The sequence below is a fragment of the Lepisosteus platostomus genome, chromosome 14, assembly GCF_059453375.1.
Source record: "Lepisosteus platostomus isolate fLepPlt1 chromosome 14, fLepPlt1.hap1, whole genome shotgun sequence".
Lineage (NCBI taxonomy): Eukaryota > Metazoa > Chordata > Actinopteri > Semionotiformes > Lepisosteidae > Lepisosteus > Lepisosteus platostomus.
The window spans coordinates 41,203,677-41,230,178 of NC_142624.1; the positions used below are offsets into that span (position 1 = coordinate 41,203,677).

Sequence of the window (26,502 nt, forward strand, 5' to 3'; positions counted from 1 at the left end):
TCACAGTGCATGACAAATTTATTCAAATGACTACTCAAGTCAGATTAAACAGATTAAATAAAGCTACCATTTTACTAACATCTAACATGTAACACAACACAGGTGCCACCTATCGATTTTCGCTGAGTTGTGAAGCATTAAACTCAGTATTCCCTACTGCTGACACAAGTTTTGATGTGCATTCTAGGCCAAACCTGTAGATATGGTTACAGGGTTACAGGTAAAGGATATTACTCATGGTTTTGGGTGGTGGATCTCTCTATCTCTCTTTCTGCTCATAAAGCTGATCCTCAGCTACTGTGGAGTTTATGTTCTCCAGAGACAGCTTCCTCTACCCTTTTCTGTCTCCCTACTTGACTGGCAGCCCAGTGTGTGCTTTCCAGTTACAGCCAGAGGAACATAGACTGAGCCTCTCAAATAATAATAATAGTTTTTACTGTGATTGTTCTTAAATGATTTGTTAATTGCAATTGCCTTGACAAGTTTGTAATTCATTAGTCATGCTAATACACCTCTTTGAATCTGAACCTGATTTTTCTGATGGTAATGTTATTGTTGTAAACTGTCACGGTATTAATATGTTTCTAATTCTATAGAAAACAACATACTAATTGCTAAAATATTTTAATGTAAGTCACAACTGTTGACCACAGACTGAGTTAATATTAATAAGCAAACACCAGGTTAACAATATTTCAGCTGTGTTGTCAGAATGTATGACTAGGAAACATATTCCCAAGGTGGAATTGGGTGACAATTAAGTGAAAAGTGACTTTGTGTGGGAGCTGAATGTCCCAAGGCTCAGGTGTATTTTCGTCTTAATTAGACTTGTGCTTGTGCAATTTGAAACAGGGCATGCATGATTTATGTCATATAGTCAGAGTCAACTGCAGAGTAATTTACTGCCTCAGGACTCCATTTGACAGCACAGCTCTCCCTAAATCCAGATAACCAGTTGCTATAAATGTAACATTACATCGTTAAGCCCAAAGTCGCCACCTAACTTATCAATAATATTTTACTCAAAACTACAAAGACTACTCTACAGCATTACTCCTTTTTGTTTCTACAGAATCAGGTTACCAAGTACCTAGTTTCAGTACCTAAAAAGCTTCTGTTCATGCTGTACCATGTTTTTGACTAATGCTTTAAACCAAGACAAACTGTCATTCGCAGGAAAACGTTACCTCTAAAAAATGATTAATGTTTTTTTCTTAAACTTTTCTGCTTTCTCCACTACGTTTCCACTAGCCCACTTTTGCATTTCTTTATGGTCAGCTGTTACTGTGACTGTTAAATGACACAGCTCTATGGAAACACTGCATTTTCATGTCAATTTCACAAGGCAGAATGGTATTGTTCTGGACTGCCTTGTATATGTTCTTTGTATTTTGTGTAATTTCACATTTAGGATTTCCATTGGCACTGAACATCCTGCTGCTCTTCTGTGACTAGAAGATGCAATAACAGATGACATTTGCAGACTGCACAAGAGTGGTGAGAGAGCGTGGAGATTACTGACATTGAACATAGTCACGGGAGTCACAGGCTATGGTGACCCAAAAACACCCAGACATTTGCCAGGCAACATCCCCTCCCCTGTTTGAGAATGCATCCCAAACACACTCTGAGATTGCTACTATTACTACTAATTTGAAACTTCTTTCCAATTTTTACGGGCATTTCACTATGATCAAACCAATTGCAGTTGTCATTAAAATCACTGAAACTTTAACTTGAACTTGAACTGAAAATCAAATGAACTACAGTATGGCTTCCACATTATCACCAAAAAGAGCCTGTACCTGGCCCTGGCAGTGCTAGCACCGTTCTCGTTCTGCTCTGCCTGCCTTCTGTGCTTTTACTGGAGCAGGAATGGGAGCAGGCTGACCACGCTGACCAGGAGCTCAGAATGCAGTCCGAGGGACAGGGCACTTCGCAGGGCAGCTGAGAAGGTGGAGGGACGTCCAAACACTGCTCGCTGGGAACAGCCTCACCTAGACAAAACAGAAGACTTGTGTACTTATTTCTGACATTTAACATAACAATTGAGCTCGAAAAACTCAATTTCCTACCCAATAATTATTATGAAAATACATAGAGATCTAATAAAGTACAATTAGAAAAAATACAAACAGGAGGAGGCTGTTCTGCCCAAATTGCTCACTTAATAACATTTAGCAAATAGATCTGAGAATCTTGTGTAGGGGTTTCTTAAATGATGTGGTTGAACCACAGGGTTGGGCAGCTTATTCCAGACACACAGTACTCCATGTGTAAAGAGGTTTCTCCTATTTTCAGTCTTAATCTTATTGTTGTTGTTTTGTTTGAAAATTGAAAGGTTACAGTACATTAATAGTTGTTATTGGTCACAAGCATTTGTCTCTTTTTTGGGAAGTAATATATCCTACAACTTTAAATGAGAAAAACATATAATTACAAATAAAATTGAACTGTTTTAGGTTGTATAAAAATTAAATGTTCTTAATATTCCAAATATTATCTTGAAAATGAACACTTTGCTGAAGAAATTGGTATGTGTGAAACAGAAGAACGTTTCTAAGATTTTAATCAGAAACTAAGAAAAATCTTCAGATTTGACTCATTACTTTTGTTATTTAGATCTTAAAAATGAAAAATGCCTTGACAGACAAAATTTGAATTTGATTATGTATAATAAACATAATTGAGTGGATTGCATTAATATTCTGACTTGACTTCTAAACAGAGTTATGGGGTTTCCATTTCAATATTAAATTAAATTCAAGGTAATGAAGCTGTAGTTATTAGTTAGTATCAAACTTCAGTGAAAATCCCTGCGCTGGTAGCATTTAAAATGTGAACTAATGTGTTGGTAAATTAAATGAAAGGCTGATTGAAAATGGCAGGCTGATTGTTTCTTCACTGCTATGTCTCACGGTTTTGCCGTTAGGCTGTTACAAAGTAGTGCATTTTAATTATCTGCTGAACGAAAATACATTTTTTCTAAGTGCATACTGATTTTCTCAAGCTTTAAATGTACAATCCAGTCTCAGGCATGGTACACTAAATGTGCATATCTTACTATTTAAGCATCACACCCTATATTTAAATGAAAAATACACGTCTGTATAGAGTCCGAATATAATGAATAGTTTTATGAGAGACCTACTCCTTTTTTCTGTTAGTAGTGAGCAATATCAGCTGCAGATTCTCTTAAAGATTGGAAATGCATATAGTAGGAAAGCTACAGAAAGCAATGCAATCAGAAGCAAACACCTGGGGTCTCAGAGCCCCCTGTTCCCAAAACCAAGGTGCACACCTGGGCCATGTCACTGGCTGACTGTGAACAGCAAACATGGGGGGTTGGTTGGATTTAGTGGGTTTAAGTCAGGTAGAGCCTCCTTAACTTGTAAGCTAACAGCCACTACTGGAATCTACCAGACGTCTACAAGCTTGCAGGGACATCAGAGAGGGATGCACTGGTCCACCAGTTCGAACTAACTCTCCTGTGTGTCACTGTGGAGCTTGCAGATACTTTACATGCACAGGTCCTTGTTCATTTGGCACAGTGAAGGTGCTGTAGTGGAGACACAAGTTCATGAGCACTGGGTGATTTTAAAAAGGGCAAGCATAAAATAATTGTCAATTCCACTTTTTAAACTGCACTTCTGTTGATTTTATGCAGGTAAAAAAAGTATGGCTCTTATAGTTTCTGTATAATATAACATCACATTTTATGTGTTTCTGTATAAGTGTCAATTCCTGCAAGATTTAACAGGCAATTTGTAAGAAGCCGTTTTCTTCAGTGCAGTACAGAGGAATATTCTGTCATCGGCTGTTCCTACAGTGGAACACCTAATACTCAAAAACAAGAACGTTCAGGTTAGAAGAGTTCTGCTTATCCACTGATAAGCGTCAGGAATACTAATCAAGCAGGGAATCTAAGACTGAAATCGTCCTGTCCACTATTTTCCTGACTTTTTACTATATCAGTTGAAAAACACATCACTATCAACCCACCATATACATGTATTTAGTTTAACATTTCCAATTAAATGAAACATCAATTATAACAGTGAGCCCAAACAGTGAACCTTGTCCCGAAAGTAGTACCGCTCTAAACACAGGCTGAAAAAATTGTGACACCTTATCCTGATGCAACAGAAGCAAAGCATCAGATTAATAAATGCATCTGGTGTAAAACCTGTGAGATTATTCTTTTACACTCATCAAAGAAGACAGATCTATTTACTGATTTGGATAACGTTCAACACATTTGTCCATGAATATCCTGATGTAAAGATACAACCTTATTCAAAATAATAACTCTAACAACTATAATTACTGTGTATATGTACTGTAGGTAGGTATCACGCTCATAAACGCCTCCTCTTAAGGACACTCCAGCCCTTCATAGTTTTCTACTGATCCCCTGCACCTGCCTCCGGTTCCTGCCTACTATCCTATAAAAGCCAGACGCTCCTGCCAATCTGGGCTCAGCTTTGGAAGATGGAGGCCCGGAAGCCCGCCTACCCGTAAGTCCAGGAGCGACTCGACAGCACAGGCTTCATCACGGTGTCCTGATCTTCTGAGTCCGGGATTAGGGAGCGTCTGGTCCCGTGACCCCCCTTTTATTCCCCCGACCCTCTGTAGGATCCTGCTCCGGCTTTTAACTCTGTTTGTCTGTCAGGATGGATTTCCAGGTTTTGGACATTGGAACATGCATGGATTTGCCTCGGACTCTCTTGGACTGTTTGCTTCGGACACACCTCCCTTGTACACCAGCGCACCTTGGACACGCCCCCTGTTTTCTTTCCAGCCCCTTTGCATGCTTTTTTCCTCGTGTCTTCCACACTCCTCCGCGGTTTGTGCTGTCTGCATGGGGTCCCGAAAGAATGCTTTGTGACAGTAGGTAGGTCCCTTATCAGACCATAAAGGGCCACCATTTTTTTTGACCATCCGACACTGGAGGTGGAGGTGATGTGGTCAGCATCACACTCCAGCCGGCCTATTATACCCGGAAGGATTAACCCCCGTTACTCATTCGGAAAGTGTGTATGTATACATACCTATAAATTGTGTCTTTCTATACATACAGTACTAATAAGTATTTAATTAAAACATCTACTTTTCTGTGGCATAAATTATGTTGCTGTTAATAAATGGTGTTACTACTGGTTGGTCTGAAAGTTTTGAGAATTATTTTGACTTAAAAAAAAATTGATACAGAAGCATTCTTCTGTGCCTTAACTGGCTATCCAGACATTCCAACAAACCTGTTTTTAAATAAATGCTGCTTGAATGGAGCCGTCAGCTCGTGAAAACTTGGGAAAACATAATTCAACAATGTACAGTTTTCCCTTTTCACAGGAACCCACAGCAGGTGAAGGCAGAAGTTCCTAAGAGTGTAAATCTGTTTGCATGTTGTTATGTGATAGAAAGGGTCTCTAACTGGCTTCACTTGGCTGCGCACTCAATAGCATTTCTGGAGACGAGGCTGTGATGCCACCTTAAACTCACAGCACTAAACACCCTTTTAATCTTTTCAAAGCACTTTGCCTCTGAAATTGGCAGCAACAGATTACCAAAAATTAAATTAAAAATATATTACAGTTGCTAATTTAAAATAAGGGCATTTTATGCATTTGTGCTTGAAACATAAAGAATATCTTTTTAGAACTTTATTCTCTCTTCTAATAGAAGAAAAAAAATTACTGCAGAAGTCACTAAAGGTAAAATAGTTATGAAATCTTTTAATTTTAACAACTAAGTGAATTATGCAACTGTCATTTCACTTCTCTATGATTAGTGTTAACTTAGAGATTCCCACTTCTGAATATTACTGACTGATGAAATTGCATTTCAGAATGTAAAATTTACTTTATGAGCTCTTTGACATACATGCTTTGAAACTAAATCATGCTTTGAAACAGATCATCCATTAGAGCAAATTGTAGTTATATATACATACACTTCTCAAAATGAACAGATACAATGTATAATCAAAAAGTCTCAGTGATTTGAAATATAAGTCATGACCCATACAAAACATCATTAAAATGTGCATGAATTTAGTATATGCTGTATTAGCCTGTCTCCTCCACTAAATAATCCCTCATGTTGGATGTTGGGCACAAGGCTAACAACCCTGTCCTATAAAAACCTAATGTTACGGTAACAGCAACAGGATGTTGCTGCCCTTACATGTCGGAGGCATAACGGGCAATCATCCATCAATTTATCCACTAGAAAAGAAAAGTTACACCCTAAATCAAACATTTTGCAAGTAATATGTTTTCATCCTTTTGAATGACAGCACAGAAACAGAGCCTAACCCAGCAAGCAACAGGCACTAGGCAGGATACACCCTGGATGGCACACCAGTCCATCACAGGACACAATAAACTCTATGCTGAGTAAAAAACCATAGCAGTGTACCAAACTACATTAGAATTTGTTCTAGAAAAAAAACCAACAGTATAGATACACTCACAGTGTTATTCAATGCACAATACAGAGAATACTCACAGTGCACAACAAGCAGATTTTGTATTTGATATGAGATTTGGAAAAAGCATGGTTTCCCAAATTTTAATGAAGTATTAATTAACCAATCCATGTACTAACATAATGACCTGTAACATATTCCTTCTCATTCATGATTTGGTGTGAGTAAATTGTATAAAACACTCCAGTAACTATATTTAAAAGGAATTTGTTTTCATTAACATGTAATAAGTGTCCCTTTGGACACTTTGTTCAATACAGTGAAGCTGAAGAAAGTGAGTTGGAATGTACAATATGTATTACATCATGTTTTGTCATGCGGACAAGTTCTGCTATGTCAAAATAAAATCAATTTCCTGATAGGACATGATAATTCCAAGTGTACTGTGGTGCAACATTCATCCAAAGTGCTTTTTCTTTCATTCAATTCATTCTATTGGGATTAACCCTGACATTAAATATTAAGATCCTATCTCTCTGAGGCTTCTAAGAATTCATATGTTTAAGGAACAACACAGAATAACATATAAAGTCATATCCTACAGTGAAGGAGATATACTCAAATTAAAAACCAATAGTCTTCCAACTTGTACGGACCACTCATAATGTGCTCACATTGTTATTAGAATCTAGAAAAAACATTTTTTTAATAATTGTTTCTGAGACCTATAAAATATTCTTCTCTTCTGAGCAGAGGAAATAAATATGCAAATGAGGACAATTTTAAATGCTTTCAGTGCTAATATCTATTCCAAGAGGGAAGCTTTCAAATGTACATTTTTATAACTTCATAAAACATATATAAGGCAGTGATGACATTAGTTTTTAATTTATTTTCTGCTCTTATGAATTTTGATCAAAATTCACCTGTGAATTTTTATTCCTTTTTATTCAAATGGCAGCGAGGAAGCAAATTCTTAATGCCTTATGCTGAAAAATATTGACAGATCTGCACATTTTCACACGGTTTATAAATCATGAATGGAGAAGGGGCATGATTATCTGTGAACTCATAAAAAACAGTACTTGAACAACAAGTTCTAGTTTTAAATGAAATATTTCTTAATTTAACGGAAGAGTGCCTTCCCTAAAGCATCTCTTTGATTTCTTTTACCAAGATATAATACAATCATTCACTATTCACACCACGCACATCAGATGCATAAAATACAAAATATACTATATACAGTATAGTAGAAAACTATACTGGGCAAGCATTTACGTAAGTAACCCGATGTGGTATGTGTCAGGATTGTAGTCCCTCCCCCTTAAGGTCGCTCCAGCTCGTTCACCTTTTTAGTTGATTTTGTGCACCTGCTCCTTGTTCCAGCCCACCTTTAAAAGCCAGACGCTCACTCATGCTCTGCGATGGAACACGGATGCCCGGTGGCCTGCCTACCACCAAGTCGCCCTACGTCTGCGGCTCGGGTGGCATTCGCCTCCTAGGTGTCCGGGACCTGGAGAGCCTGGTTCCGTTCCCCCTTGCTTGCCCCCCGACCCTTTGACGGATCCCGCTCCGGTTTTTTAACTTTGTTTTGTTCGTCTTGGATTTATCACCCGGCTCTGGACCTTCGCCTGCACTGGACTTCCCTTTGGACTCCCGTTTGGACTGTTCGCCTGGACCACGCCCCCTGGAGCACCTTCGTCACACCCCCGCCCCCCGGTTCCTCTACCAGCCCAGTTCCTCGTCTCCCCCCTGTGTGTGTTCACTCCCTTCTGGATTGTGTCATCTGCATAGGGTCCTGAAAGATGCTTCGTAACAGTATGTCTGAAAAGATAGTAGTAAGTTACCTTTCCTTTGTGTGTGAGCCAGTTTTATATTAGTTTTATATTTTAAAAAAACAGAACACAGCAGTGAAGTATAATCTTCTCCCTCACACACCTCAGTGGTGCCTCCCTGAGCAGTAGAGAGCTCCATGTGAATGATTTCAGGATAGAGCAGGATATAGCAAAGAGAATAACATAAGATCACTTTATTAGCTTTATACAATTTCTTGCATTAGGAACTTGTCTTTTTACGTACCCCAGCTTGCTTTCCATTAGACACAGACAGGGCAAGAGGCTTGGGGTCAGATTGCAGGGTCAGCCATTGTACAGCACCCCTGGAGCAATTGGGGTTAAGGGCCTTGCTCAGGGACCAAACGGAGTAGAATTCTACTCCTGGCCATGGGATTTGAACCAGCAACCTTCCAGCCACAGGTGTAGATCCTTAGCAACTGTGCCACCACTCTGCCCCAAGGAGGCTCCAAAAACAATGCTGACATCTTTTTAGCTGCAGTGTGACCAGTCTACCAGATCAGTTTCTGCCACTGCACGATACTAGCCATCATTAAGTATAATTTAGCAATATCCTGTCTGTAATAATGGGCGAAGGAGCCTGTTTCCAAACCTCTATCCACATTGGACAAAGCTTCATATGAAAGAAATGCAAAGTTATCATTTGGTTTTTTCTGGAAGACAGATTTCTATTGTCTCTGAACACTTCTGTTTCCTGTGAAAGCATGTGAAGAAGAGTACAGTAAATTTCAGTGCTATGATATCCAAAGTGTTTGACCCATCGCTCAGTTAAAGGTAGGCAAAAGTTCTCCATTACAAGTTGTACTGACTTGGATGAATTAAACTAATATCCTGATACAGAACTGACATTATCAAACTGTCAGTCAGTTGTCAGAACTGACGTTATCAAAAATAGTTGATAGATGAGGCAGGGATTGTGGTACATTGTTTACATATAACAAATGTTCATAAGAATACAAAGAAACACAGTGCTGAGCTCTGTTGGGAAAGGAATCAGGCTTAAAGTAACAGGATGACAAACAGCTTGAGCTAGTCTCTCCAAACAAGGCAAATGACAGAGAGGACAAAGAAAGAGGGCATCTAGCGGGCCCCTGACATAGCAAACGAGAAAGACCACATGCTGCCTGTTAATACCATTGATGAAGGGCTATTGTTGGGATCTTTATATTTTTTCAATAATAGTGATATAAGAGCAGTATTAACATCACTCTGGAATGCTCAATGATCTTTCTAAATGGCAAATGTCTAATTTCAAGTAGTAAGGGACTTAACAGAGGTCAGAAACACTCAAAAAAGTCTGAATAATTGCTCTTAGCACCAGGAGATGAACCCTTTGTCAAGTTCTTCAGCTTAGACAGGGACACAGGCATCTCTAGTACAGCTGCCTCGTTGGGAGAGGCTATGTAAATGAACAGGTTGGAGAAACTTCATACACTTACCCTGATGATTCTGAATGTCCAAACAGAATAGGCTAGAATTGAAAAGGCCAAATATAAAATTTAAGTGCTTTGGATCTAACAGTAATACCCTCCTGCTAATCTTACAGCAGGAATATCTTCTTAGAGTCTTAGGTATAGCTAATGACTGGTTCAAATACCATTAAAAAATATTTTTACCTAGATCCACATATAATGAATTTACATTGTGAAAGAAAGAATTTCTTTTCTAACAAGTTCAAGTTCTAAAGCTGTAGCATTAGGAAACATGAGTTTCCGAACATATTATAACAATCCAACTTATTATCCGAATCTGTCATTTTACTAAGATGACTTTTATGCAGGCATGAGGCAAATACAATAAAATTATCTTAAACGAAGCCTTTAACCGTGTCCTTTAGAAAGTGGGGGTCATCGAGTAGGCCACAGTTAAAATCAAGAAACTGCTAATTTAGGCTGATGTCTCACTTTTTATGGTGCTAAATTGGCAATGGGTGGCAACTGAGTATTCATCAGTCAGAACAAGTGTGCAGAAATTGCCACAATTCATGGGTGTGATCATGGAGCCAATTTGAGTTCCTTAAGGGACATAGAATATAGAGAATGGGAAGCAAGAATATAGTCACAATTTTAACCTGCAAACAGTAAATACTTTGGCTGAAGTGTGAAACACACCCTATATCTACCATGTCCAGTTCAGACAATTTCTCTATGTTGTAGATAACAGAGACTGGACTATTTCAGTATAGATCTTTCAAGTAGGGTTTGTGACAGTTATGACTCCTTAATCCCAAATCTGAAACTTTGCCCTTAATTCATTAGTCCCCTTTGGCTCTCTGGAGAAGATATTTGTAAATAGTGATATTTATTAGCAAATCTGCAAACATCACGTTGTTCCAAATTAGATTCCTGTGTAACAACATAGCATATTTTCTTTTTCATAACAAATATGAACAGCTAGCTTGTTTGGTAGAAGAATTTATCACATATAACTGCCAGGAACAACAGAACCATTAGTCATGGGATCAGAGAGCAAATCGAATGTCCAAGTGAAATAAATTATGTCTAGCACAGGTGATAAATCTGGAGAGCTGAGAGGAAGCACTTCTAACCTCCCAGCCACACTGCTGACTAGAATGTATTTTATTTTAAATAAAAAAACCTTGTTGGATCAAGCAGAAATCTCGATTATCTCTGCTTCGGTCAGCTCATTCTATTCAGCTCTACTTATGTTAAAGAGCTTTCACAGATCTTATTAATGTCTGAGTTGCCTTTTGTGGATCCTGGAACTCAATGACTAATGCAATGATTTTTTAATTTCTCTTTAATTTTCTGAGTTTTTATGGGCCACCATCTCCATCAAAACTTGAGTAAACACAGATCACCATTTCACAACCAATTTGATATTTTAACAAATAAAATGAATTAAAATCAATAAAGTACATTTTTTAACAAAAAGTAATATTCTCTCTGAAAAATCTGCAGTATCCTCTGCGTCTGTAATTCATTTCAATGAACACATCCATAATAAACTGCAATGCAGAAAAATGCCTCCTTGTATTATAGCTGCTTCTGTCAAAATGCACATCCACCATTACAGGTACCTATGTTCTCACAGTGTCCACAATTGGGAATTAAAGCAATTGCAATACATAGTCTGAGGTTTTTATAGTCTTGTCATCATAAAAAAAAACAAAGAATTTAGTTATTATGAAGTTGTTTTTAATAGATATATAACATAAAATATTAGTTCAGGTGGGTAGCTGCGTCAATATGCGTAGTCTGCAAAGGAACAAGTAATAGGTTTATTCTATGCTGAAAAGAGAAGAGAGAAAACGCAGCGTTTTGGCCTCACACGTGAAGTAGGCTTCACAGCCGAAACGTTGTGTTTTCTCCATTCTCTTTTCAGCATGGAATAAATACTTGTTCCTTTGCAAATAAAATATCAGTTAATATTGTGAGGGATAATACTGAGATTTTGATTATTTGAATGTCTGAATATATATCCAATGACACGAAAAGTTGATGATTTCTTGTATCAATTTAAAACTGTGAACGGCAAAGGGGACTTCATATTGAAATATATTCCTCATTCAAAGTTGTGGGAGTATACCAATACCCTCACTTCTTTCAACAAACGCATGGTTAAATCCTTGGGATCAATTAGTTACAAAGCGCTGAATGGCCTCCTCTCGTTTGTAACCTTTCATTTGTTTTTATTTTTAATGTTTTCCATTTCATTTCACAGCTCTTTCTGTGGATTTGCTGCATGTGAATCTGAGTATCACAACAGGAGCTCTTTATCTTGCTGAATTATTTGAATCCAGAAAGTGAAGGCTAGCTCACAGGATGTGGCTAATGAACTGAACTGCACTGAAGTCCTGACTTCAGAGTGCTGTTTTCTATTATGAGAAAAAGAACAAATGCACTGAAAATTGAAATATTGAAATTATTTCTCTTGGTTGCTCAACCCCTCAGTTTTCTGTAATTAAGAAAATTAAATGCAATTTTTATAGTACAGTTGACATGCAAAAAGCTCATCATATGCAGTAGTATTATGTGCAAAGTGAAAAGCTACTAGGGGAAGTACAAACACATTGCTTTTATTTGTCTTGCAGTTTTTATGCCAGAAGAAAGGTTGATCTCCATAAGGTAGACTATCTTACTGTGCTCAAATCCAAGAGTCAGCATGAAAAGTGGTTGATACCAATAACTCACTTTAATGTCACTAACAGCTTGATTTTAAATGTTATTCAGAATTATCCAGCAGCAGATATAATATTGGCAGTCCTGCCAAACAACCAGAAAGGTCATTTGCCAGACTACTGTCAGTTTCATTGATTAGACACTGAGATAACTGACATTTTGATAGACCTGAGAGTGGCTTACGAAACAGAGAATTTTGCAGCTCCCTGTGCTGAAAGTTATAAATCATGTCTTAAAGGTTGTTTGTGCTGAGCTCAGCAGCATTATAGCATGTGCTTTCAAATGTACAGTAATGAACGTTGTACATAAACCAGCTTCTGTGCTGCATTATAACCTGAAGTTAAGGAACCATTGTAAAAGAGCAATGTTATAATACAATATTTACTTGAACTCACTTTTAACTATCTGGAAAAATGCAATGAACTTTTAACAACCATGATCAATGTGGTTTGAAACCTGTGGGATAACATCATTCCTGCTATAGAACTTTCAGCACTTACTAACACATACTGGTGACACAAAGTAGGTGTTTCATGTCTGTAGATACTTTTTTTAAATTAACAATGCCTTGCAGAATTTGAAATATATTTTATCAATGAAGTTCCTTCTGTTCACAACTGAAAAAGTTCAGTTTGTTTAAAGCTTTTAAGCGTTTTCCTCTTTGAACTGGTTCTAAAGCATTGGTTGCATTTTACACAAAGTTGTACTAAATATTCAAACTAATTGTATATACTGGGTATACATTGTATAATATGAAATATTTGTTGTCTGCTGCTCCCAGATAGTAAGTAGTCCAGGTAGACTAATCGTATAATAGAAACTGAATTAATTTTTAAAGTAAACAAGCCTTATAAAAGATCATTAAATGTACTGTATGTACATATACATGTTAATAGAAAATATTACAAGTAGCAAGATTACCAATACAGGAAGCCTAAGGCTACCTTCACAGCAAAAGCTCAGTCTTCATCATCTTCCTCTTCCATTGAGTTACACATGCAATAAAGTGAATTTCATGGCACATATCTGCCCTATTCACTTCTTAAATGACAATAGTAGGCAACAGGCAATAAATCTTTCCTAGAAAGCGAATTTCTTTCACCACCTCCTCTAAGGAATTATAACAATAGAAATATCTACAATCGCCCAATCTATAAAAAAAGCTCAAGTTTTTTACATCCAGTTTTTTTTTTTGTTTTTGGAGGTTTTGTCTGCTTGCAAAGCCTTACAGTACCATTTTAAATTGACAGCCACTACAAAAACGAAATATTTTACATATCACAGTCTTGTTAAGTTAAAATAATATTCTTCCTCATTTCACTACGATACACTATTGTGTCATCTTTTCTGTTGGCAGTGTTTGCCTGCCTTGTTTTATTGTTGCATTGGACTGTGCTGTAAAACAAATTTTCCCCAGAGGGTAATAAAGCTTAAATTGAATTCACTATTAGAATAAGAATATGTAAAGCGTAAATCGGCACTCTTGGAAATGTAGTCAAAATTCACCTCTATGATTTGCCAGCAGCCATATCACTCTGCAACTCACAACTGGCAGCCCCCTGAAGCTCAGCAAGTGTGAGCCTGGTCAGTACCTGGATGGGAGACCTCCTGGGAAAAACTAAGGTTGCTGCTGGAAGAGGTGTTAGTGGAGCCAGTAGGGGGCGCTCACCCTGCGGTCCATGTGGGTCCTAATGCCCCAGTTCTATACTATAGCTATACTGTAAAAAGGCGCCGTCCTTTAGATGAGATGTAAAACTGAGGTCCTGACTCTCTCTGTGGTCATTAAAAATCCCAGGGTGTCTCTCGAAAAGAGTAGGGGTGTAACCCTGGCATCCTGGCCGAATTTCCCATTGGCCTTTACCAATCATGGCCTCCTTATAATCCCCATCTACGAATTGGCTTCATTGCTCTCCTCCCCACTGATAGCTGGTGTGTGGTGTATGTTCTGGCGCACTATGGCTGCCTTTGCATCATCCAGGTGGATGCTGCACATTGGTGGTGGTGGAGGGGAGTCCCCATTACCAGTAAAGCGCTTTGAGTGGAGTGTGCAGAAAAGCGCTATATAAGTATAAGCAATTATTATAATTATGATCATGATGAAATCTAGTCTGATGACACTAGTCACTGCTTGGCAGGCGAAAACAGCTACACATTAGAATGGGTATTGAATTGGTCAAATTCCCCCTCCCCTGTGTTCACACGGGCCTTTTCTGGGTGTCCTGTTTCCTCCCACTTCCCAGAGACAAGCTGGCTGGTGCTGCTCCATTGTCCCTGTGATGGACTGCCATCCCATCTGGGCTGCAGCTCCATACTGCACCCAGTGCTTCCAGGACCCAGGTTCCCCCTGCTCCTACAGGGATAGGGGGCTTTTCTGACAATTAATGGATAACACAGTGTTAAAACAATTCACAATTCCAGTTGTATTTCAGCTCACACTCCACACCGGAGATTCAATTCCCTATCTCAAAACACATGTTGCATTTTAAAACATTCTCAATTAAAAATGTAGTGTCCTCGCATGAATGTGGAGGAGATGAGCACTGGAGTTAGGAACAGATGTTGCTAAAGCCTCCAGGAAATTCACTGATTGATTAGAGACCTCTAGAAATTACAGATGCCAAATGTATCAGGTTAAGAAAAAAGTGTTAATAAACTCTGTGATGAAGTAACGTATAGGAAAGTCTCAAAATTCTGGGTGATGAAAACAAAAATAATTCAGCCTAAACTTACTTATACTATAAAACCTTATAAAACCTGTTGACAGCACGCATTTTCTATTAAGTGAGCTGAGCATGTTATTGTACAAGAGGGTCTAACTATTAGAAGAAATAACTTTTATAAGAAATGGAAAAAACACTCTCATAAAAACAGTCATACAACTTTTGATTGTTTTATTTTTTCTTCCAATTGGTTGTGCTGTCACTGTAATGTACTGACTCAAGTTTCAACAGGTTTTATCGGAGTATGTTTATTACTGAAAAAGAGAAACTAAGCCCATCTTACCAATACTTACAGTAGGTGAAAAGATTTGCTGTAAATTTTTCTGATAATTGTTTTATTGCAGATGTTGATGGCGCATAGTAACTCATCAGTTGGATTTAGGATCCACATCAAACCTCATCAGTAAAATTATTTTAAAACATTACATTTTTAGTTAAGGATATAAAAATGAATTAATGTAAAATGTTTTTTAAAAAACAGTCTAAAATAAATGTGAAGGGATTGAGGGCAGTTATGACAGAAAACAGGCTACTCTGAGCCATTTTGGGACAGCTAAAAGAAAAGAGTAAAAAAAGTTTTAAAAGAACATGTTGTGGTCCAATACAGGGAGTGTCTGGTGTGGGGGGCGGAGCCCCGGATTGAGGAAGACGCGTTGCCGTGGAAACCACACCTGACACACCTGATTAAGTGAATGAACGGCAGGTGTAGAGGTGGTTTAAAGGGGGAAAGATGCAGCCGGACCTCGGCCTTCCTGTGGCTGCAGTGGTGAGGGAACAAATGCGGAGGCGCTGCTGTGCGAGAGCCGGGCTGAAGCAGGACAGTAGCGGGTGTGATACACTACTAGTTAGGGTGATGATTAGACTAGATTAGCCGCTGTAGAAACCCCGTGAGTGGCTGGAGAAGAACGATAATCCCGGAGGGAATTGTAAGAGGGATAGCCTGCAAGGAAAGGAGTGAAAACGTCAGTCTGTGAGGAGACTGACGGAAGAAACGGAGCTTTATGAGATCGTTGAAAGATTTAAAGGGACAGTATCCTGCTAGGGTGTGAAATCAGGGCTGTCGTGTCCGCTGTGTGAGTGAGTTGTGATTTGATAAATGAGTAAGTGGGTTGTGTGGTTGGGGGACCCTCCCCCTGGCAATACATTGGTATTGTGGAAGTGAGTGGGGTCTATCCAGCTCCACCCTCTGGGAGGTAGTGCAGTGGTGGCTGGGCACAGAGAGGTGTGCTGGCGGCTGTGAGTTCACAACCTAAGGGTGTGAGAGTGTGTTGGGTCTTGGCACTATGTGTAGTGCGGCAGAGACTCGGTGATGTAGGTAGTGTCTTTGTTTAACCCAACCTGGTGGCGTTGGGAGAGGATGTCGGGGCTGGAGGCGGAGCTGGGAGTCTGAGGCACTGGTTGAGTATGAAATGGTGACCTACTGGAGTAGGAGCAGGAGGCTCCTTGTTGGGGTCTGGGAGCAGGAGGTTCCTAGCAGTGAGGACAACAGGATGAATAGGGTGAACTTGAGGCTCTGATGTTAAAGGACCCAGAAGTAAGGGAATGTGGAGTCATGTATCCTGTTACCCTGATGAGGGTGTCGCTGCTCTCACCACTCTTGGAGGAGAATGTGTAAGAAGGTAAAAGAGCCTCAAAGAGAATATAAAGGGGCGTGACAGGGGAGAATGAGAGCCTGTCCATGCCCAATGCAGTGTCAACTACCCCCATGACACCACAATGGATAGAAAGCTTAAAATTCCAAAATGATCTAACAAAGTATTTTCTGACTTCATCAATGTGATATGGAATGTCTCCTCAAGGTGTGTAGTGCAGAGCACACAATAGAGGACATTGTGTACTGTTGTTTCTTATTAGAAGTACATGAATCCTACTGTGCTATGGTCAGTCTAAAAGGGAAAATATATATATTTTTTTTTACATTGACTAATTGTATTCTTTTATGTAATAAATCAAGGGTTGCTTCATTTCCTCTTATTAAAGTGGGCCAGACATGAGTATTAGTGAGATATTCTCTCCATATTACCATATTTACATCTAGTTCATGCAAACTGGTCTTTTAGTAAACCTCAAAGCATAGTAAGCATCTTCAACATTGCAACATCAATATTGAAAGTGAAACACAGGACACAAATAAAAGTGATGGGTGAATGTTTCTTTTAAAGAATAGGATTTACTTCTTTTCACAATGGGTAGTGTGAGCCTAGAACAAGCCACTAGGTGTTGTTGAACCTATTTTCTTCAGGAAATAGTGGGATGAGATCCCTGTATTATAATAACTAAAACCCCATAAAATTGATGGGCTAAATGGCTTCCACTTATTTGCAAATATCCTTATGTTCCTCACTTGAAAATCCTGGTTAGAAGAAGGTTTCATTTAACAGGTGGAAGTCAGAAGAAAACAGTTTTGTCAGATATTCATTTCTTTTCTTCATTACTTTGTCTGTCAACAGCAAATGAACACGATGTTTATCTGTTGCCTTAAAATATGAAAAGGTTAAATCCCCTACACAAGAACAACTTCTAAGAACTCATAATGCTATTCCTTTCATACAGTAGCTCCACAATCACAGTCTTTTAAGAAACCTTCCTTTTCTAAGTCCTGCTTTGACATTTGAGCTGGGTTGTAATTATAGAATGGCAGCTCTTGCTATTCTGACAGCTGAATAACTGTTGGTCTCAAATTAAATATCTTTAATGAGAATAAACATTTACTGCGATGCTTGTTTTCAGAATATTAAGGGAATTTCAGAGGTGTGAATATATTAGAGAAAAATGACAGATAGCTTTCCTAAAAAGTATTTACTGTAAATGCATTAAGGACTTTCAAATTGATTTGTAATTGAAGTTGATGATTGCTAAAGAAATGTGCTCATTTTCAATCTGGGAATCAAATTCCCACTGTGCAAATCCTTGCTAATGGCTCTGAGCTCAAGGCCTGTACACCATTAACAGGAGGTTCCAGAGCTGTAGCTCCTGGCCCTGATGTGTCAATTTTTCTATTATTCTTCTCTTTCTATTAAATGTTTCCACCATGTTCATTGCCAGTAGGTTGCTGACATCCCACATGCAGTGTTCTCTCATCAGAAGTGTGTAAGTCTTTTGAGATACAGTATGGATTCATATTGAAAAGAACACCCACCTTGTCACCACTTGGAAATTACAGGAGAAGCCCCCTGGAAAACAAAGAGCCTCTGTCGAGAAAGGACTGGGAATTCTGGATTGGCTGGCTTGGTGGAAGTTTTGTGAAACCCTACTTCTCTGACCAGGTTCTCTTAACTTTGTTTTAAATACAAATACGAATATAAATTGTGATTTCACATAATACTGTACATAATATCTCCTGAAAGATAGTCTTTTTTGTTAAATACAGGGGTTACTGACCAGACGTTACATTTATTTCATTTCCAGTGATGAATTGATGATTTAAGACAAGGATAACAGAAAAGGTGGAACTTAACAGTATGTTTTGGGTATTTATGAAAAAAAAATACGACTTCAGTTTCTTTAATTTTTCTGTTTTAATATTATTGTTTTTAGGAGTAGTAGTACCAACAATCCTAGAAGCGTTAATACAGTATATCCGCTAATTTATAAATAATAGTACGGATTAAAATCACAGATTGCTTCTTCATGCTGGTTGCTTCTTGTTGAATAAACAATGCAAGAAAATGTCAAAATGGGTTTGTGCAGCACTTCGATGGCTTTCTTGCCGTCCGTTTTTACAATTTTCCAAGAACACTGAAACGTAACTTTGCATGCAAAGATGTGTGTGTTATCCAAAGGTCACAGGGAAAACACATTGTACACTGATGAAAATCTGTACATTAACACAAAATCCTGATGTCTTGTAACTTCGTTAAGTTTTAATGCATGCCATAGTCAGTTGCCTCTATCTAGAAAGGTTCATAAATACATAAACAGATTCAGCACACATTTATTAATCTGTTATTGCAGGATATGCATCTTGTGGCACCAGCAATCCAATTACATAATTTGGCTACAAGCCATTTCTTCATTAATTAATAATTAGAAGGATCAATGTACTGTAGCAATAAAAGAGCTGGTTACATCACATTACAGCAGTGGAGCTGAATGGAGGGACCACAAGTTGAGTAGCCCTTTACTTCTAAAACTTGGCTGCACAAACTACCGAGGTAACAAATCAAATTATAAATTGTATTGCCTGCTGAAGCCTACAACACAGGGATCAAATAAAAAAATCACTGAGAATAACAAGAATCAAAAACCAAAGCTATTTATTGTTGTTTATTGTGCTATATGTTTAAGGTAACCTTGCTGGGAGTTTCTTGTTTCCAATTGTAAAACATCGTGAAAGTGATAAAGAGTTTAATCAGCAACAACTACAGCTATGATAAGAAAAAATGGCAACACTGATTCATTTTTCACATGTGAAAATTGATTTTCCAGCACATTTCTGCTTGTTGCTTGTTCGGGCTCCTATCCATCAATGCCAGGGGTCTCCGTTTTGACATTAGCTGTAATTACTGCAAGATTCTGTGTTTGATAACTCCCCAGGCTCCAGCTATTACTGAATTAGCTTCTAGCCAGCGGGGACTTCATCCTTAGTACAGGGATGGGCAGTCCTGGTCCTGGATGGCTGGTGAGTCTGCAAGGCTTCATTCTACCTCAGCTCTTAATGACCTAAACCGGCTCGTTACTGGCTTAACGCTGGGGCTTTGAAAAGACCTAAAACACCTGCGGACTATTGGGACTAGGACTGCACTTCCCTGCACTAGCAGATTTGCAAAAATAACCAGACAAATGGCAGAGAGAGGATACATACAGATAAGAACTCTCCCTTCCTTGAAAGCTAAGGGAGTTTAAGAAATGGATATATAGTCAAATCTATGTGTAAATAAAATACTGCAAGGGGGAACTGCCAGACTATGCACATCCACAGTGTTTAAAAAGGCCCTAATCTTTAGTTCCATTCCAGGAGAATGCTGAAGTTGGACACCATCACTTGCCTTGGTATGAAAGATTACAAGTGATGGAAGCCTTAGGGAATCCTCACTAATTCCCATTGCTCTGGAATCATTCCAATTTTAAGATAGTGAATTTATATTCAATCTATGCAAATTGGAATTTAAATATAGCAGGAGAGTTTGGAGTCAGAGCAAGTTAATACATTAAGTTTTCAATCTGGCGGAGTGCACAAGGTCTGATGAGTTTAGAAAATACTGCGTGTGACAGATCTACCATGTAATCAAGGCTGATCACTACTGAAAGTAAGGAACTCACACCAACACAAATCTACAGGGTCAACGCTCAGAGATGCAACTTGTCTATTCTTTCACAAGCATTACCAACACACAAACTAATTTAGCAAGACAACAGAGAATGAAAGAAACTTTAAAGAATACTCGAGAGACATTTTATGAACAAGTAAAATGTAATAAATTAAGAAACAGATTCAGTGCTGCTGAAAAGCTGAGCTCTTTTGAACTTTTAAACAGAAAAAAGATGAGGATGTAGAGTATTTTCAGCTCTGTTTCAACTGAAACTCTATTTTTTATGCCATTTGCTCTAACTTATTACATGGAAGTCTTCATGTATACATTCAGGTTTTGAATAAAACATTATGTATAAAAAATGAATATGTAGCATTTTGTAATTTCACAAAATGGGACACCATGTTAAGGGTCTGAATATTTTTGCAAGGTACTGTTCACTTTTGTGTGGATTCTTTAAAATGAAAATTGTTATTTGGCCAGAGTGATTTTGACAGTTAACTATTATCTCATTATATGATCTAAAATCTGAAAGTCCAATTTTAACAATAACTTTACTGAGTGCAGAGCCATCACATCTGGCCACAGAATAACAATCGACAGTTTTTGACAAAAACAGAAGCAGCTACTGAAATACTGTATATACCCAACCAGTGTATTCACTGCATGTGCTGTGTCCCACTGAACTGAGCTAAGAAAGGCATGTTAGTTGAATCAGTCTTCCACTGCCTTCAGAAACCATTATAATCTGATTCATTTTATTTCTGACTAATTTCAGTTTAGAAAACCACCATTTTTTTCTCATACATAAAATGAAGAAAATATGGGCCTCCATCTATTACATTTGCATTATTAAAAAATGTTTAATATACTTTGTTTAAAAAGTAACATCTTAAGAACTGCAACAAAATTAATTTAAGGCAATGCATGGAAAACATCTAACTAATCACTATTTGTGGAATATATTTTTATTCCAAAACATTCTGAAATGTTATTTTTTTTTGCATTAATCTAAAAAAGTGAAGCCATGAGAACTAAATATTGATAGATCTGTAGATGTAGTAGAATTATGGAATCGATAGCACAATACATCCCTCCTTTTTTAAGGATACGCATACTCACGGTTATGATTGTGTTCACATAAGGTACAATTGGAAAATTTAAACATTTTAAACCCCAGTGTAAAGTCACAGTCTGCTGTGTTGTACACTGTCACAGACACTAAAACCAAAGTTTTAGCTGAGCTATCTGTAGCTTCTAAGTGCTGTCGTTGTACAATGTAATAAGCTGTTTTTATACTCATATAATTATTGCTATCTCGTAATAACAAGATAAGGCACTATCTCAAAATAAAGAGATAATTTTCTCATAATTATTAGATGCCACATAAAATATTTTTTCCTTGATGGTAGCAACACAACTCCATAATGTGCCCACATCAGGCTGAATGATAACAATACAATAGCATTTTACAGTGCCACTCCTACCTGAGCATCTGTGCCCCACATACAGAACCCAGAAAGGATGGGCGTCCTTTGTATTAGGATATACTGTATTAAGAAGAGCTACAGTACTGTGTTTTTAGTAACAGCCTGTTTGAGAAAAATAAGTAATGTATTTTAAAACAAATTATGAGGATTGTCTTTAGAGATAACTTTGTAGCCCAAACCAGAGATCACAGTTTGTTAAGCCATGTTTGCTTGGGTGAGGTATAAGACAAATTCAACAACTTAGATACAAAATACTCTGTGAGGTTTTTAGTTACATTGTGTATAAGACTCTTTTGTTAAAGTTCCCATATTACAAAACTTGAGGGCTTAGCCTTTTTAGACCTGTCAGTAGGAAACACTTCTTACAGCATATTGTTCAGTTTGTTAGGGTATTTAAGAATCTCTTACAGCATTTTACAGTAGTGTTGGAAAAACAAGATTCCTGAGCAAATCTTGAAGTTGAGAATGTAGTTACAGATCCCTTCATTCTCAGGTACAGTAGCAGCAGCTTGCGAATCTCCTGAAGTTGAACACAGCTCTCCAGAGCTCAATTATATGTCTAAATGTTTTCCATGAGTCTTACAGACAGCACAGATTTCACACTGGAGCAGGTGTGAATTTCATATAAAGTGTAACAGTATACTAACTATTATGGCATAAGGGTAGTGTGGTTGCCTTTAAATGATCAATAACCACACAATTTTATCTTCTACTAAATAACTATATACTGTGCTGAAAGTATACATATTATTATGTACAGTGTGCCCCAGATTCTGTTTCTATACGGCCAGTCACTTGAACATGTCTTATACTGTAAAGATATGTTTAAATAGTTTTATAAATACGTAGGTCAGGAAGATCTTTGATATTGACAACAAGAATTTATGTACAAGCGAGACAGAATATGACATGAGTTCTGATGCTCAATATAATATTACTAATTTATATACAATATAGTATTTAATTTCTGAATACTTCTCAAGAAACAGCAGCATGTAATCCACAGAACAGACTAAAAAAGTAAAAACCAAAAGACAAAATTAAATAATGGATTCAAGCAGTGAGCTTCACAAACATAGTGATACTTTATCATCCATTGTGTAGAAACTGGACTTTGGCAGAATAAGGTGGCCTGAGTCAGCAGAAGATAGATAAGGTCTTAGGCTGCACTCATACAATAATACCTTAAGATAACCTGGTGCCATTCCATTCAGTGAGTAGAATAACCTTAAAATTCATCCTAAATTTCACAGGGAAACAATGCATTTACAGAGGATGCAAGTTACAGTATGTCCTGAAGAAGGGTGTGTTCAGTTAGTACAATTGCTGCTGAATTCTGGACATACTGAAGTTTATTTTCTACCATAGAAGATCCTTCAGTACATAAAAATAACAGTGATGTAATCCTGAGGAAAAAAAGCCAATTCTGTAGCCAACAGACAGAGTAACGTTCTCAGTTGAGCAATGCTGTGCATGTGGAAGAAAGATGCCCTTGTGAAGTTTATAACATGTAGGGGCTTTAGGGAGCTTAAGAGAACTTTTAGGTTGTTATGGCTAATTAACCAGTTCAGGAAGCAGAGCTAGGGGGCTGTTCCATCACTCTGCCGGGACCTTAGTTAGCTGGAGTCTGGCACACATCTTAAAGGCATCACAACTCAAGTCTTAATTAAAGGAAAATCTTTTCTACATTTGTGTTCAAAAGCACCTTCCTTGACACACCACCTGCTTTACACAACTGAAGTCATTCCAGAAGCTTTTTGTAACACATTGGTTAATAGGTAATTGATGGTTTTTTTTAATGTCACAAACTTAAAGTAGGTATTGACTTGAATTTCTTTGAAATGTGTCATACCACATCAAGCACAGTTTAAAGATAATTAATTTGGATATGTAACTGTCTCTTCAACAAATATATTAAATCTATTGTGACAGTATAATAAAATATGCAAAACAGTGATGTAATTAGGTATATAAGACACAGACCAACAATTAGTACATTTTATTGAAACCCTTGTACTGGCTTTTAAATAGCAAACACAAAGCACTTTTCAAACACTATCCATTGGCACAGTGAGTAATAGATGTGAAACAGGATAATAGGAACACACTAGGGGCTCATTAACGTATCTGTGAAATATTGAAATGTGATACGTTTGCTTAGGCAGGCTGGAAATTTTACTACACCTTCCTGCTTTCCAGTGGTAATTTACCATATATCAAGTTACTGACAGAATTAACTGCTTACCTTGAGAGTCCTGACACAATAGTTTCTGTGCCCGTATCCCCGGACCACAAGTTCCTTCACTGGGAACGCAGAGCCCTTTCTCGACCTCGTGCCACCAGAAGCAGGCAGGGTCCTCACACGGGATGGACTCCACTAAGTGCGGACAACTACCAAATGTACCGGAGGGGTCTCGGAGCACCCGGCGCCATCTCTGCCTGAAGCCTGCAAACAAACAAACAATTCTGACGGACAAGTACATTCAGAGATCAAAACGAATCTGAAGACCAAAAAAAACATTCCGCTTTTTCCTGTCTGAGAATGATCTTATCTGAGGACTCTGTCAAGGCTGACTATCCTCACATAAAGGAAAGCAATGAATGCAGCATCTTCCATGCACACAATGAGGGGGTTGTATAATTTCAGGTACAGAAATCTCCAGAAAGAAATTCTAGTAAATGATAAGTTTTTTTTTCATGATTCACTACCAGAAGGTGTATCTGTTTTCCACAGTCTTTGTTGAAGCTCTTGTCTTTGTTCTCCCTGAATGAGTGGGGTTCTCTTAAGCATTGTGAAATAACAGTCAACTGCTGGATTTCCATTCCAGATGTGACACGATCATTACAATGGTATTAATATAATCGTGGGTGGATGTGCCAGACCGTACTGTGAGAAAGGTAAAAGATAGAGGCAGTATTTTAGCATCGTCCATAAGTAACCTCTAAAAATACCATGTGGAGGAGAACATGAGATCCATATTTACATTGGTAGAAAGACACATTAAAAAAGAAAATAGTTACATTTTATACAGACATACTGTAGGCTGATATAGGTATCTGCAATATTTTGTCCTGGTATTGCTTGTGTCTAGGTAATGCAGGACCACAAACGTAAACCCTTGATTAAATTTAGTAAGATCTTTACGCAATACTCCTTGTAACACTTTATCATTTGGTCTTTATATACAGTACATAACATTTCAGTTATGTATATAAATTGATAATTTCATTGTTTTATAAACACAACTACTAATTACTTGTTAAATGAAACGAATTCTGTAATTTTAGTTCCCAATACATTTTTAGACTGCACTATACTAATTAGATTGCTTGGAAATTACATCATTTGTATACTACATTAGAACTAATTAATCATAGCTATTTTATTTCAAATCTAAGCATCAATTGGTTTCTGAAGCAGAAAAACAAAACAAGTTAAATGTATTTTGAACGAATCTATTTTCCAGCTGTTAATTTACTTAATCTGAATTCTTTGATTAATGCCAAAATATGTTTCTGTTTTATCCTTGAATACTAAAATTTCCAACACGTTCTTCTTTTTATCTCATAAAAGTATATTTTAGTCATTTAGGCTTGTAAAACAACACTTACTACAGGTTTAGCTTAATACTATACATTTCTTTTGTAAATGTATCTTTATAAAATAAAGGATCTCCAATTAATTAATGTTGTAAACCACAAGCATTTGATAATGCAACAGCACCAACTTAGTCTTTTTAAATAATTATTCCTGTGTTACTTTTCACATTGCTAGAAGCAAAATAAAATACATATTTGTCCCTTCCAATCTGAAAGAGTTATCATTCTTAGCCAGGGTGTATGAAAATATTCTTTAAATGGTTATAGTATTAAGAGTGTAAAACATTGATTCAAAAATAGTTTCATGATTAAAATGTTTGATCAAGCAACAATACCTCTCCTGGAAAGCGATGGTAACCACTGTGTCACCATGCCTACCATCACGTGATAAAAGTTCTATTTATACAGTTTATTGGAATTTCTCAATTTAGCATGAGAAAACTGCAAGATAGAAATTATGTTTTACTACTAGCTGTGTAATTTGGTGTGAAAGTGTGATGTACGGGGATTGCACTGTAGCAGACTGTGACCAGAGATGGGGTTCAGTCACCGGGGGTCACCCCATTCAGGGAAACACATTCTTCACACTCCTATAACAAAATAACTTGGAATCACCACCTATTTAAAACTAATGCCTGCAACAGTCAGAGGTTGTCTCTCACACGACACTCATGGTTGTTAGGAACAATGAGAACAAGAATGCCATGAAAAGCTGAAGTGTTCGGAGACAATCTCTTTCTCTCTGGAAAACCCAGGTCGTTTTCTGGGTCAGAACACCGATAAATTAGAAGATAGTTACTGATTGTACACGGCCAACTGGACTCGACCGAGTGAGGTCCAAAAATGAATTTTTATTTTTGGCGTCAGGTTTTATGGACGAGACCCCCTGTCAGGCTATCCCAAAGGTAGGGATCCTTCACAGCAATGGGAGGGTCGGGAACATGCTATCCAACCCCATTCCTGAAGCCAATACCCTAATGGCTTTCAAGGAATGACTGAATGAAATTCTACT

The 26,502-nt window shown here is 37.7% G+C and overlaps 1 protein-coding gene across 1 annotated transcript in view; it reads right to left on the minus strand.

The window, feature by feature from the left end:
* thsd7ba (thrombospondin, type I, domain containing 7Ba) overlaps positions 1 to 26,502 on the minus strand; it is a 200,340-nt gene that overhangs the window by 80,449 nt on the left and 93,389 nt on the right. The window contains exons 8-9 of the mRNA XM_088606307.1: positions 24,136 to 24,336; positions 1,806 to 1,997 (exon numbers count right to left, since the gene is read on the minus strand). Of these exons, the coding sequence (XP_088462433.1) occupies positions 1,806 to 1,997; positions 24,136 to 24,336 (393 nt within the window). The remainder of the gene's footprint in view (positions 1 to 1,805; positions 1,998 to 24,135; positions 24,337 to 26,502) is intronic.